The sequence below is a fragment of the Engraulis encrasicolus genome, chromosome 10, assembly GCF_034702125.1.
Source record: "Engraulis encrasicolus isolate BLACKSEA-1 chromosome 10, IST_EnEncr_1.0, whole genome shotgun sequence".
NCBI classification, from domain to species: Eukaryota; Metazoa; Chordata; class Actinopteri; order Clupeiformes; family Engraulidae; genus Engraulis; species Engraulis encrasicolus.
The window spans coordinates 1,161,559-1,176,558 of record NC_085866.1 but is presented as its reverse complement, the minus strand read 5'-3'; the positions used below and the strand labels follow the sequence as shown (position 1 = coordinate 1,176,558).

Here is a 15,000-nt window from a genome sequence, read left to right as displayed (position 1 = left end):
ATATGTCTCTATGGGTATTGTATAGTTACCTCTAGGTGTAATGTATGTGTACTGTCCAGGGATTAAAATTAACTTTTTTCAACCGTCCCAGAACCGTCCCGAAAATAATTGTGAACTGTCCCGAAACGTCCCAAAAATGTTAATGTTTTATATTGTGAGTACATTATATTGTGAGTACATTGTGAGTACATGTTCAAACATTAATGGCTGTATTTTGTTTTTTTCTGAGTGAACAAGAAATTTAAGCGGTTAAATATGTTGTTAAAAGGTCACTAATCATTGTGTCAAAGTGAAATTTCTGTAATGCTTTCCTATGAAAAGATATACTCAAAAATCTGCAAAACTGTGAGGGGTGTATTCACTTTCGTGATATACTGTATTTGTAATATTTTATCGGCCATGCTTTTGCGTGATGCAGAGTCGCAAACAGTAGCCCAACATTCGGCAACAATTAGGCAATTCTATCAATCGCAAAACGGCACACACGCGAGGTCGCCAACAGCCAGTCCCATTCCTTTCATATCTTAAATGCTGTGTTTCCGACCAAGCACCGCTGTGATTTACAAATGTTATGAAAACTTTTTTTAATGCAAACTTTTTTTTTTTTTTTACGCAGTCAGCCGGAATTCTCGTCGTCCCGAGGTCGTCCCAAAATAAACCTCTGATCATCCCGATGACAATTTAATACGGCCCCGGGACGACGGGACGACGTTAATTTTAATCCCTGGTACTGTCTATGTCTAATTGTCTGTGTCCACACCTAAAGTCTATGCCTATGTCTGCATGGGAAAGTAAGAAACGTAATTTCAATTCTTTGTATGACCAGTGCATGTAAAGAAATTGTCAAATAAAACCGATTTGACTTGACTTGACTTGACTTGACTTGACATTACCCCCAGGCCCATTGCAAACGATTAGCGCACAAGATTTCCACGTCTTGTGCGTCATTCAATTCTAGTGTGCGGTGCACCTCAACGTCAAAATCGGACACAAAATGTCATGTAGTTTTATCCTGGCTTTCTGTGATGGTTTGAGGTTGGTGTATATACACCGATCCGAGAAGCGATTTATGGGTGCCGCCATTGCTGAAATGTGCCGTTCTATTCATTAAACCCATTATGCCATCTGCGCCTATCAATTCTGGTGACTGAGACCATCAAAATGACAGCCTGAATTAAGTTTTGAATAATGTTTCATGGATAGACAATGACAGACAGTGGCCACAGGTGATTAATTAAGCTATATCATGAACTGGTAGAATGTATAAATTAATGAAACATTTAATTTAAGAAGGACATGTAAAGCTGTAGGTTACTGAAGAGCTATGTGTGGGCTAACTGGCATCTCTTCAAAACGAGTTTGTTAATAAATTCTGGTTTCAGATAAAAAGATCAAAAATGCCTTGTTTTCAACCCCAAGATCCTCCTTGATTTACCAGCGAAATTTTTAGTAATTTGGGCTTAATAAATGGTTGTGTGAATTGTTTGTTGTTAACATTACATACTCAGATTTAGTTAGCAACCCAGATGGTTAGCCTTGTGTTACACCTACCCAAAAGGAGTTTGTTAATAAGTTGTGGTTTCACTTACAAAGTTCAAAAATTATTTGTTTTCAACCCCAAGACCCTACTTGATCTACCAGCGAAATTTTGAGTATTTTGGGGTTGTTAAATGGTGATGTGAATTGTTTGTTGTCAACATTACCAAGCCGGAGCTAGCCTTGTGTCATTTTACCACAAGTTGGCTAGTTGTTAGCCGCTAGCTCGCCTGGGACAGTCTCATTTCCACCTATATTTATTCAGCGATTTATAGACTTTCAAAGCTCCTAAATGTCTCGTTTTCAAGGGCATTGATCTTTTAACAGCCACATATTGTAGGTATATTAAATTAGTTCTACTTGGCTACTATTGGCTTATAAAATTACGGACTTCTCCACTGTCCAGATACGAGTTTGCTTCGGGAAGCACTCCAGTAATGGCGGCCGCTCTACTTCCGGTTATTTACTCGGATCGGTGTATAGGTGTAGATATTTCCAGCGCCGTATGCTAACATTGGTGTGTGTGTGTGTGTGTGTGTGTGTGTGTGTGTGTGTGTGTGTGTGTGTGTGTGTGTGTGTGTGTGTGTGTGTGTGTGTATGTGTGTGTGTGTGTGTGTGTGTGTGTGTGTGTAGTGTTGTGTATGTGTGAAGGTGACGGTGTGATCATCCCGGCGTCTGCGTCTGTGCGTGTTAGCCCCTGTCACTCGCGGCAACCATCTCTCCTCCAATCAGAAGCCTCTGCTGTCGCCATGGATGACAGAAGCTCTACCCCCTCTGACCTCAACTCACCACGACACCGCACACACTCGCTCTGTAATGTAAGACACACACACACACACACACACACACCTCCACCCCAACATCACACACGTTCACTCTGCAACGTACGTAAGACACACACACACACACACACAACTCCGGACATTAAATCCAGTACCCATCACACACACACAGACACAGACACACACACACACACACACACACACACACACACACACACACACACACACACACACACACACACACACACACACACACACACACACACACACACACAAACAAACACACACACACACCACCCCACATCACGCTACTACCTGTGCCAACAGACATTCTGTATGATGCTATTATATTATATTATTATTATTATATTATATTATATTATTATATTCTCTCTCTCTCTTCTTTCTACACTTCTTTCTCTGTCTTGCTCTATCTCTCCACCCCCTCTCTCTCTCCCTCTCTGTCTCTCTACCACTCCACCTCGTACCCTGTCTCTCTCTCTCTCTCTCTCTCTCTCTCTCTCTCTCTCTCTCTCTCTCTCTCTCTCTCTCTCCCTCTCTCTCTCTCTCTCTCACTAGCTGAGTCCAAGCATAAGAAGAAAAAAGAAAAGATGGGTTTGGGTTCGCTGTCGTCTGTCTTCGCTCTTACACCTTTCTCTCTATGTGTGTGTGTGTGTGTCGGTGTGTGTGTGCGTGCGTGTGTGTGTGTGTGTGTGTGTGTGTGTGTGTGTGTGCGTGTGTGTGTGTGTGTGTGTGTGTGTGTGTGTGTGTGTGTGTGTGTGTGTGTGTGTGTGTGTGTGTCTAGTCTCTGGAGGACCTCGATGAGTCCAAGCGCAAGAAGAAGAAGGAGAAGATGGGTTTGGGTTCGCTGTCGCGCGTCTTCGCTCGAGGGAAACAGCGGAAGAGTATGGAGCCGGGCCTATTCGACGGTACCAGCACACCAGACTACTATATTGAGGAGGACGCAGACTGGTGAAGGAGGAGGGGGCCTGTGTGTGTATGTGTGTGTGTGTGTGTGTGTGTGTGTGTGTGTGTGTGTGTGTGTGTGTGTGTGTTGTGTGTGTGTGTGTGTGTGTGTGTGTGTGTGTGTGTGTGTGTGTGTGTGTGTGTGTGTGTCTGTGTGTGTGTGTGTGTGTGTGTGTGTGTGTGTGTGTGTGTGTGTGTGTGTGTGTGTGTACCAGCCTGGTCGACTGCTGTATAGTAATGAAAGGAGGATGCTGAACACCATTCTCCTGAACGAATGAACGAATGACTAATATATTAATAATAGGTGTGTGTGTGTGTGTGTGTGTGTGTGTGTGTGTGTGTGTGTGTGTGTGTGTGTTGATGTCCTGGGCCCGGGAAAGGCTGTCAGCGACCCCATGTGCGTGTGTGTGTGCGTGTGTGTGTGAATGAACGAATGACTAATATATTAATAATAGGTGTGTGTGTGTGTGTGTGTGTGTGTGTGCGTGCGCCTAGTATGAGCCAACATGTGAGCACAAATTTGTGTGAGACGATGCACTGAATGTGTGTGTGTGTGTGTGTGTGTGTGTGTGTGTGTGTGTGTGTGTGTGTGTGTGTGTGTGTGTGTGTGTGTGTGTGTGTGTGTGTGTGTGTGTGTGTGTGTGTGTGTGTGTGTGTATGCATGTGTGTGTTTAAATGGTAGATAAGCACGTACATAGAGTCTAACATAAAACAGGGCTGTGTTTGGCAGAGTGGGAGTGTGTGTGCATGTGTGTATGTGGGTGTGCATGTATGTTTGTTCGTGTGTGTTTGCATGTGTGTGTGTGTGTGTGTGTGTTGATCTGTGTGAATGTTCTGACCCAGAGCTCTGTCGGACTGCAACAGACATGAAGGACTGCTGTATACAGTGTGTGTGTGTGTGTGTGTGTGTGTGTGTGTGTGTGTGTGTGTGTGTGTGTGTGTGTGTGTGTGTGTGCGTGTGTGCTTATGTCTGTGTGTGTGTGTGTGTGTGTGTGTGTCATAGTGCACCTTGTGCTTAATGTAAATGTGTTTCTGTCTGTCCAGAATGCCTTTGACCCCGCCCCCCAACGTTCTAACCCCCCCCCCCCCCCCAACCTTCTAAACACCGCTCACTGACCCCCTCCCCACACCCCCCGCCCACAAACCTTCCAACACCCCCCCCTCATCTGATGGACAACACCTTCACATGCATCACACATCACACACACACATTACACACACACACACACACACACACACACACACACACACACACACACACACACACACACACACACACACACACACACACACACAGGAGAGAGAAACTTTCCTGGTTGGAGGCATGGAACCTCTACACACGTACAGCTGCAAATGCACAGACACACACACACAAACACCCACACACTCAAACAGTAACGACGGGAGGACGGACAGGGACGAGAGGAGAGGAGAGGAGAGGAGAGGAGAGGAGAGGAGAGGAGAGGAGAGGAGAGGGGAGAGGAGAGGAGAGGAGAGGAGAGGAGAGGAGAGGAGGAGAGGAGAAGAGAGGAGAGGAGAGGAGAGGAGGAGAGGAGAGGAGAGGAGAGGAGAGCAGAGCAGAGCAGAGCAGAGCAGAGCAGAGGAGAGGAGCGAAAAGGGGATGAGGAGGAGAGGGGATGAAAAGAGATGAGAAAGGACAGAAGAGGGGATGAAAAGAGAAAATGAAGAGAGAAGAGGAGAGAGGACAGAAGAGGGGATGAAAAGAGAAAATGAAGAGAGAAGAGGAGAGAGGACAGAAGAGGGGATGAAAAGAGAAAATGAAGAGAGAAAAGTGGAGAGGGGGATTATGCGTAGCTCTGCTAGGATGCTGCAAGCTGCTAATCTCACATAATTACTGGATTAGCTCACAGGCTAGACACACACACACACACACACGCGCACACACACACACACACACACACACACACACACACACACACACACACACACACACACACACACACACACACATACACACACACACACACACACCTCAATTTGGAGACGTAGGATGCAGTAGTGCCAAGTGAATAGTAAGTTTGACTACAGGAAGTGTAGAGACAGAGCCAGCCTACGGTATGTACAACAACAACAACAACAACAACAACAACAACAACAACAACAACACAAGTTTGCACAGGAGTGTAGAGACACAGCCAGCCTACGGTATGCCTTGTACAACAACAACAACAACAACAACAACAACAACAACAAGTTTGACTACAGGAAGTGTAGAGACACAGCCAGCCTACGGTATGCCTTGTACAACAACAACAACAACAACAACAACAACAACAACAACAACAACAACAACAACAACAACACAAGTTTGCACAGGAGTGTAGAGACACAGCCAGCCTACGGTATGCCTTGTACAACAACAACAACAACAACAACAACAACAAAAACACAAGTTTGCATACGGAAGTGCAGAGAAGTCTTGTCTTGTCTTTTAGTCTTGTGTGTTTAGTGTAGTCTAGAAGGCCTAGTCAGGCTTACTCTCTGTGTGTTGTGAGTGTTCATTACAGTGTGTTACTGTTTAGTCTTGTGTTGTGTACTGCAGTGTAGTGTAGTGTATTGTAGTATAGTGTTAGTGTAGTGTGTTAGTTTACCTGATTTGAGGCCAAGGTGTGTGTGTGTGTGTGTGTGTGTGTGTGTGTGTGTGTGTGTGTGTGTGTGTGTGTGTGTGTGTGTGTGTGTGTGTGTGTGTGTGTGTGTGTGTGTGTGTGTGTGTGTGTGTGTGTGTGTGTGTGTGTGTGTGTGTGTGTGTGTGTGTGTGTGTGTGTGTTGTTTGGAAGCCAGTTGCCAAAGTCATCACTTTCCCATGACTAGAGAGAGAGACAGAGAGAGAGAGAGAAGCAGAGAGAGAGGATAGGGTAGAGAGGGAGAGAGAGAGAGGGAGAGAGAGAGAGAGAGAGGCAGAGAGAGAGAGAGAGAGAGAGAGAGAAGCACAGAGAGAGGATAGGGGAGGGAGAGGTTTTCTGGGGAAAAAAACACTCAAAGCCTGATTGCGTAGATTGCACCCCTACACACGCCTACTGACCCCCATACACACACCTGAATGCATTCAAGGGAAAGCAAGCTCACACACTCTACACACACACACACACACACGCTTACAGACACACACACGCGCATGCACGCACACACACACACACAGTCTGCCTACTCACCACTATACTCTGTGACCCCCAGGAAAGTCTCTCTCTTACATGATCTCTCCCACACACACGGGCACACACACACACACACACACACACACACACATGCCCTCACACACACACACACACACACACACACACACACACACACACATGCCTCACACACACACACACACACACACACACACACACACACACACACACACACACACACACACACACACACACACACACACACACACTCATACACACATATGCACATGCACACACACACACACACACACACACACACACACACACACACACACACACACACACACACACACACACACACACACACACACACACACACACACACCTGCCGTCCTATTGTGCTAACACTGTAACCGTGGTGTGGTGCTAACACTGGAGGTTTCTGGACCCAGTACCGGATCAGGCGAGACTCCGCCCACACTACTGGCCCAGAATCCTCCACTCTCAGAACCTTCTAACACCCCCCCCCTCCCCAACACCCCCCCCCTCCAAAGAATTCCTCTTTGTGCTCCAAAAAACACTCTTGTGTCTCCTCCCTCCTCCCTCCTCCTTCGTTGTGCTTCTTTGTAACTCCAAACTGGACCTCGCCATGCTCGCCATGCTCGCCCCAGCCTCAGAACCCTCTAAACCCCCTACCCCCCCCATGCCCCCACCACCAAAACAAAAACTTTTTTGTGCTCAAAAAAAGACTCTTGAACCGCCTCCTCCTCCTCTCCTCCACATCTTTCTTTGTGCTCGTGTAACCTCTTCCTCCACCTCCTCCTCTTCCTCCTCTCTCCAGCCTCAGAAGCCTCTACCCCCCCCTCCAATGCCCTCCCCCCCCCTCCAAAAAGACTCTTGAACCACCCCCCCTCCTCTCTCCTCCCTGCTACATCCTTCGTTGTGCTTGTGTAACTTCTGAACTTCACAACTGGACCTTGTCATGCTTGCCCCAGCCCAAGAACTCTAACCCCCCCCCCCCCCCCCCCCCCCCCCAATGCACCCCCCCCCCTCCCCACCAAAACAAAACTTTTTGTGCTCCAAAAAGACTCTTGTGCCCCCTCTCCCCCCTCCTCCATTCTTCGATGTGTCCGTGTAACCCCAAACTGGACCTTGTCCTGCCCCCCCAACCCTTTGTCCTGCCCCCCCCCCATACCTCCCCATACCTCCCCCTTACCTCCCAGTCCTCTTTGTAAAGACTCTTGACCCCCGACCTCTTGGACTCTTGACCCCCGACCTCTTGACCCCTGACCTCTTGACCCCCGACCTCTTTGACTCTTGACCCCCTGGCTGTTGCCTCCTCACGGTCATGTGTATCTGTGCTGTACTGTACTGTTTGTTTCAAAACACTCCTGGACTGGGAGCGACTGGGAGAGGCATGGGAGAGCTCTCTTCACCCTATTGTCCCCCAGGCCAGAGGGGGGCGATGTAGCGACTGGGAGAGGCATGGGAGAGCTCTCTTCACCTATTGTCCCCCGGGCCAGAGGGGGGCGATGTAGCGACTGGGAGAGGCATGGGAGAGCTCTCCTCACCCTATGGTCCCCCAGGCCAGAGGGAGCGACTGGGAGAGGCATGGGAGCGCTCTCTTCACCCTATTGTCCCCCAGGCCAGAGGGGGGCGATGTAGCGACTGGGAGAGGCTTGGGAGAGTTCTCTTCACCCTATTGTCCCCCAGGCCAGAGGGGGGCGATGTAGCGACTGGGAGAGGCTTGGGAGAGTTCTCTTCACCCTATTGTCCCCCAGGCCTGCGGGGGGCGATGTAGCGACTGGGAGAGGCTTGGGAGCGCCCTCATCACCTATTGTCCCCCAGGCCAAAGGGAGCGACTTGGAGAGGCATGGGGGAGTTCTATTCATCTTTTGTCCCCCGGGCCAGAGGGAGCGACTGGGAGAGGCATGGGAGAGTTCTCTTCACCCTATTGTCCCCCAGGCCAGAGGGGGGCGATGTAGCGACTCGGAGAGGCTTGGGAGAGCTCTCTTCATCTATTGTCCCCCAGGCCTGAGGGGGGCGATGTGGAGGGAGAGGCTTGGGAGCGCCCTCATCACCTATTGTCCCCCAGGCCAAAGGGAGCGACTTGGAGAGGCATGGGAGCGCTCTCTTCACCTATTGTCCCCCAGGCCAGAAGGGGGCAATGTAGCGACTGGGAGAGGCATGGCGGAGTTCTCTTCATCTATTTTCCCCCAGGCCTGAGGGGGCGATGTGGAGGGAGAGGCATGGGAGCGCTCTCTTCATCTTTTGTCCCCCGGGCCAGAGAGGGCAGTCTTGAGCACGGACAGAAACTGCTGCTTCAGACCTCAGTGGCGTGGTGTGGGGAAGAGAAAACCTATTCAGATTATTAAAGCTACAATAAACAGAGAAGAAAAATAAACAATACAAATATTTTAAAATAAAGTAAATAAAGTAAATAAATAAATAAAGAGTGTACAGTTCCCTGTGACACGTCTTCTTTCCCTGTGTGCTGTGCTGTGCTGTGCTGTGCTTTGGAGTGCATTCCATTATGCAACCTTGCCTCCTCCACTCGTGCTTGTCTCCTCGTACCAGGAAGTAATATGTCATGATGACATCACTGTCAACAGCAGTATATTTCAATATCTTGCAAAAGCTCAATTGTAGAGTCTTATCTATTTATCTCATTTGCAATTGGGATGGTGAATGAAAAACAGTCCCTCAAAAGTTGTTGTGGCTTGGCTGACAGCTGGGAAACTTTATCGTTTTCTCCACGGAGGAGGGGCCAGGAGGCGGGACGAGGAGACAAGCACAAGTGGAGGAGGCAAGGCCGCATATTGTAACGCACTCTTGGTGTCTGTGTTTCAATTTAACCTTTTGCCCTTTCACACAGGTGGGTTGCTTCCATTATCCAAACTCACCTACTCCCCTTGTGCTCGTAGCCTCATGATGACATCATTTACGACAGAAGTTTAATTCAATATCTCGCAAAAGCGCAATCGAAAGGTCAATTTTCTCATTTGCAATCGGGATGTTGAATTTGGAAAAGTCTCCCAAAAGTTGTCGTGGCCAGAAGGCTGACAGACAGGCGTGAGGACACAAGTAGGTGGAGGACAGGAGTCTGGATAATGGAATGAGCCCAGTGTTCAACCTTAACCTTTGACCCTAGAGACACACGCTCAATGCCAGTAGGGGCGGCCATGTTGGATCCCTGTCTTGCTAGGACGAGTAACACCCATTTTCGCCCAGTGTATCCAATTACTAATTACACTTACAAGTAGTGATTGAATGCTCTTTGGTGAAATCCACGAAAAATGGACGTTACTCGTCCTAACAAAGCTAAGACACTTCACTTTGAGGAATACCCAGGGAATGGGCTCGTTTTTGATGGAGCAGTGCTGCTTTTGCTAAATTCTAAACAGAATGCATTGAAATGACAAAGTGCACATGCACAAGCACTGCTCCATCAAAAACGAGCCCAATATCTAATCAATAGGAGACCATTCTCTAACCAAAAGTAGCGAATGGGAGTGAACCTTGTCATAAATTACACTTGTCCTTCTGCTGTGTAGTCATTCTGAAGATCATACAACGAAGTTATGATACTACAAAGGACCAACTTAAGGAAGAAAATTCTGCACTCACAAACTGCGTCTCATTATTTATTTATATTACCAACATTTCCAAAAAGCAAACGACCACCACGCACTGATGAAGGCTTGATTGCCGAAACGCATTTTCTTTTTGGACATGGTGGTAATATAAATAAATAATGAGATGCAGTTTGAGAGTGTGTATTCTTCCTAAAGTTGATACATTTTATTGCGCACCCAAAGTCTTTTGCTTTTTCCAAGAAGTTGAGCGCGTCCTTTGCCAAAACTTGAAGACTACAAAGGACCAATATAACAAAAGCAGAATAGAATCTGGCCCCTTCCTGCACAGCTGGGTGCCCTCTGCTGGCCAAGAGCGTCTGGTGCGTTCTGTGTGTTTTGCAGTAACACTCTCATGACTAAACTCTGACTAAAACGCTACAGTAACAGCCCTCCGTGTGTGTGTGTGTGTGTTTGTGTGCGTGTGTGTGTTTGTGTGTGTGTGATTGTGTGTGTGTCTGTGTGTGTGTGTGTGTGCGTTTGTTTGTGTGTGTGTATTTGTGTGCGTGTATTTGTGTGCGCGTGTGTGTGTGTGTGCGTGTGTTTGTGTGTGTGTGTGTGTGTGTGTGTGTGTGTGTTTGTGTGTGTGTGTTTGTGCGTTTGTGTTTGTGTGTGTGTGTGTGTGTGTGTGTGTGTGTGTGTGTGTGTGTGTGTGTGTGTGTGTGTGTGTGTGTGTGTGTGTGTGTGTGCGTGCGTGCGTGTGTTTGTGTGCGTGTGTGTTTGTGTGTGCGTGTGTGTGTGTGTTTGTGTGTGTGTGTGTTTAGGGAAAGAGAGAAGAGAGGGATGAGGGAGAAGAGAGGGATGAGTAAAAGAGAGGAGAGAGGTGTGAGGGGAGAGGAGAGAGAAGAAGAGGATGATGAGGAGAGAGAGATGAAGAGAGAAGAGAGGAGAGAGGGATGAAGGAGAAGAGAGGAGAGAGGGATGAGGGAAGGAGAGAGGGATGAAGAAGAAGAGAGGAGAGAGGGATGATGAGAAGAGAGGAGAGAGGGATGATGAGGAGAGAAGGGAAGAGAGGGATGATGAGAAGAGAAGGGAAGAGAGGGATGATGAGAAGAGAGGGATGAGGAGAAGAGAGGAGAGAGGGATGAGGAGAAGAGAGGAGAGAGGGATGTGGAGGAGAGAGGGATGAGGAGAAGAGAGGAGAGAGGGATGAGGAGAAGAGAGGAGAGAGGGATGATGAGAAGGAGAGGAGAAGAGAGGAGAGAGAGATGAAGGAGAAGAGAGGTGTGAGGGGAGAGAGAAGAAGAGGATGATGAGGAGAGAGAGGGATGAGGAAGAGAGGGATGAGGGAAGGAGAGAAGAGACAGATGAGAAAGGAGAGATGGATGATGAGAAGAGAGGAGAGAGGGATGATGAGAAGAGAGGGATGAGGGGGAAGAGAGGATGTTGGAGCCATAATTTCGTTCTATTTCATAGACCTTGACTTTGGCTTTGACTTTGCTGTGACCTGTAAACAAAAGTAAGTACAGTACTTACCTCTTCCGATTATATGCCTTCTACCGTTCTTTATAGACCTACTGTACCTCTTTGTATGTTCACCTGGGGTGCCTTTCTCGACAACATCGAGTTAGCAACTGACTTAGTTGCAATGCAATTTCCTATTGGAAACCTAGTAGTAAGTTGCTAACTGGTTAGCAGCAGTGCTTTCCAGAAACGGGGTCCTTGACAGTTACCTGGACAGTTTTTCAGTAAAGAGGCTGCACCTTTCATAATATGTGGGGGGTTTTTTTGCAAAAAAAATGTGATTCGGCGTGTGCCTAGCCTAGCGTCAAGGATTATTTAATTCATTATTGACCGTCTCTGCTAGCCTGTGCCGAGGCCGAAACGTATTTGTGCAGTAAAACACATATTATGCAAGGTGTCGCTTCTTTACTGAAAAACTGAGTAGAACATTTGGGCCAGCACCCTCAGGGTTTAAGTATTTACAGCTCCAGGTAGGATTAAAGGGTTAATTAATCACTGTTCTAAGTCAGCCGATGGTTATGTGAATCAATAGTAAGTGAATGATGACTCTCGCAAACACTTCCACGGTCCGCTGTCAGAAAACCCCAAATGCAACTTTTTGACAGAGCGGTCCGAACAAGTGTCGTGGGACAGACTTGTCACATGAAAAATAACTTTACCGTATTCAGATTTGTATCAACTGTTGGCATTCCATGATGAAAAACATTCTCACAGCGAGTTTATTTGAACAGCATTTTTTCATCACGGTGTAGATTTTGAGACATATAATGAGAAGGTCATCAGGGTCTAAAGCAGGGATGTCAAACTCAGGCCCGGGGGGCAAATTTGGCCCGCAGAGCCATTTTATTCGGCCCACGAGATCATTGCAAATGTGTTTTACAGTTGGCCCACATACACCATTAATGTTTAGCGTAACACGATTTGAACATGAAATTTGCTGTGTCACAAGATGTGCAGACACATTTGAACTGACAATGATGGGAAAGAGTGTGTGAAATTTAGCTATAAGAATGAAGTGCATTTATGCACAATTTTAGTATTTTTAGAATAATTGTTGAGTTCGGCCCGCAAATTCGTTCCAGATTTTGATTTTGGTCCTCAGTCAATTTAAGTTTGACACCCCTGCATTAAATGAAATAAATAGTGAAATGAGATACTAGCATCAGCATCAGAACAGGTGATCAGTTCCGCTGGTGTTGCCGGATGTTGCACAAGGGCCAGTGCCCAGGGGCACCAACCAATTACAGGCAGTTAGGGGGCATCACATGACACAAACTTTACACATATTGTTTATAAAGGGGCCACCTGACCTGTGGGGTAGCAGTACGTGGGTGCACCATAGTGGTAATGCACGCCGTACCATCTGAGGCAGGCACTCTGTAATAGTCATTGAAAAGTTCATTACTACACTACTTGTGTGCTGTGGAGTGCTGTGTCACAATGACAATGGGAGTTGGAGTTTCCCAATGGGCTTTCACTTTCACTTTACTGTGCTATGACAAAGCACAGGGCCGTTAGTAATGCACTACGACTCGGTCACTGTCATTCTGGTAACAACATGTATAACGCTGTGTCTTAAAGGGTTAATACTGGTGCTACTCATCAGGTCAAGTAACACAACATCTGTAATCCTGTGATGCAGTGATCCTCAAAGTGTGGTCCGGGGGCCACTAGTGGTCCGCGACAGAGCTCAGGTGGTCCGCTAAGGGATTTCTACTTTTCCAAGACAAGTTAGCAGTAGGCAATATTTGTAACATTATTACAAAGCTAAATACAGCTAAATGTAGTTTTGTTTCCTTACTTGTTGCATACTTGTTGAAATAGTTATAATGTATTTTATTTCACCCTCCGTGCGTGCTGACTCTGCAAAACACAGCTGAACAACCCCACACTGACTACTACAGAGGGATGCGAGGCATCCTACGTACTTCCGCCAAAAGGATTGGCACCACTACTCATGAATACGAAATGAAATGGTAGTATTATGGGATGGTCAACACCAGGCTAGGATGAGGGAGGAGAGAAGAGAGGGATAAGAGGAGAGAGGGATGAGAGGAAAAGGAAGAAGAGAGGGATAAGGAACGAGAGAGGGATAAAAGAGGAGAGAGGGATGAGAGAAGAGAGGGATAAGGAAAGAGAGGGATACGAGAGGAGAGAGGGATGAGAGGAAAAGAAAAGAAGAGAGGGATGAGAGAGAAAGAAATGGTGTGAGAGGGAGGAAAAGAGGAGGAATGGGGGAAAGGAGACAGAAGGGTGTGATACAAGGAGATGGGGTGCATATGAAGAAAGGGATAAGAAAAAGAGAAATACAAAGAAAGGTGGATGATAAAAAAGAGAAGGAGAGGGATGAAAGTAATGGAAGAAGTAGGGAAAGGGGGGTGAGAAAAAGAGAAATACCAGGAAAGGGGGATGAGGAAAATGTGAAGGAGGTATACAAGTAAGGAGGGAAGACTGAGGTAAAGGGGACATGAGAAAAAAATGAAGGAGAGAGATAAAAGTAAGGGAATAAGATGGGAAAGGTGGATGAGGAAAAAGAGGAAAAGGAGGGGTATGAAAGTAAGGGAATAAGGAGGGAAAGGTGGATGAGGAAAAAGAGGAGAAGGAGTGGAAGAAGGCTCAAGAGTGAAAGCAACCGAGAGAAAAGCGGTCCCTTGGGGACGTGGAGTACACACACACACACACACACACACATATACACACACACACACACACACACACACACTCAAACACACGCACACTCACTCACACGCACACACACACACACTCACTCACACATACACACACACACACACACACACACACACACACACACACACACACACACACACACACACACACACACACACACACACACACACACACACACACTCACTCAAGCACACACACACACACACACACACACACACACTGTTGAGTACACACATACACACACACACTCTCCTGTGTTTACGCAGCTCAAGGGAAGAGGCCTCTGGAGCAGCTTTGTGTGTTTAGCGGATTCAGGAGCACACAGAGGACAGGCAAGCGCAGTGGAGTGGGGTGTGTGTGTGTGTGTGTGAGTGTGTGTGTGTGTGTGTGTGTGTGTGTGTGTGTGTGTGTGTGTGTGTGTGTGTGTGTGTGTGTGTGCGTGCGTCCGTGCGTGCGTGCGTGCGTGCGTGCGTGTGTGTGTGTGTGTGTGTCTGCATGCATGCGTGCGTGTGTGCCTGCGTGCGTGCGTGCGTGCCTACCTGCGTGTGTGTGTGTGTGTGTGTGTCTGTATAAAGTCTGAGAGGACAGTGTTCTTTAGGATTAGCTTTAGGAGTGCGTTACTGGGTTGGTCGCTAGGCTGGTTGCTAGGCTGGTCGCTAGGCTGTGTAGCATGGAGATAAGAGAATGAAGCGGCCTACACACCAGATGTAGAAGAGGTGTGTGTGTGTGTGTGTGTGTGTGTGTGTGTGTGTGTGTGTGTGTGTGTGTGTGTGTGTGTGTGTGTGTGTGTGTGTGTGT

At 47.4% G+C, this 15,000-nt stretch overlaps 1 protein-coding gene across 1 annotated transcript in view; it reads left to right on the top strand.

Annotated features, from left to right (window-relative positions):
- Positions 1-15,000, top strand: part of kazna (kazrin, periplakin interacting protein a) — a 175,902-nt gene that overhangs the window by 146,953 nt on the left and 13,949 nt on the right. The window contains exons 9-10 of the mRNA XM_063207851.1: positions 2,170-2,354; positions 3,124-3,247. Of these exons, the coding sequence (XP_063063921.1) occupies positions 2,170-2,354; positions 3,124-3,247 (309 nt within the window). The remainder of the gene's footprint in view (positions 1-2,169; positions 2,355-3,123; positions 3,248-15,000) is intronic.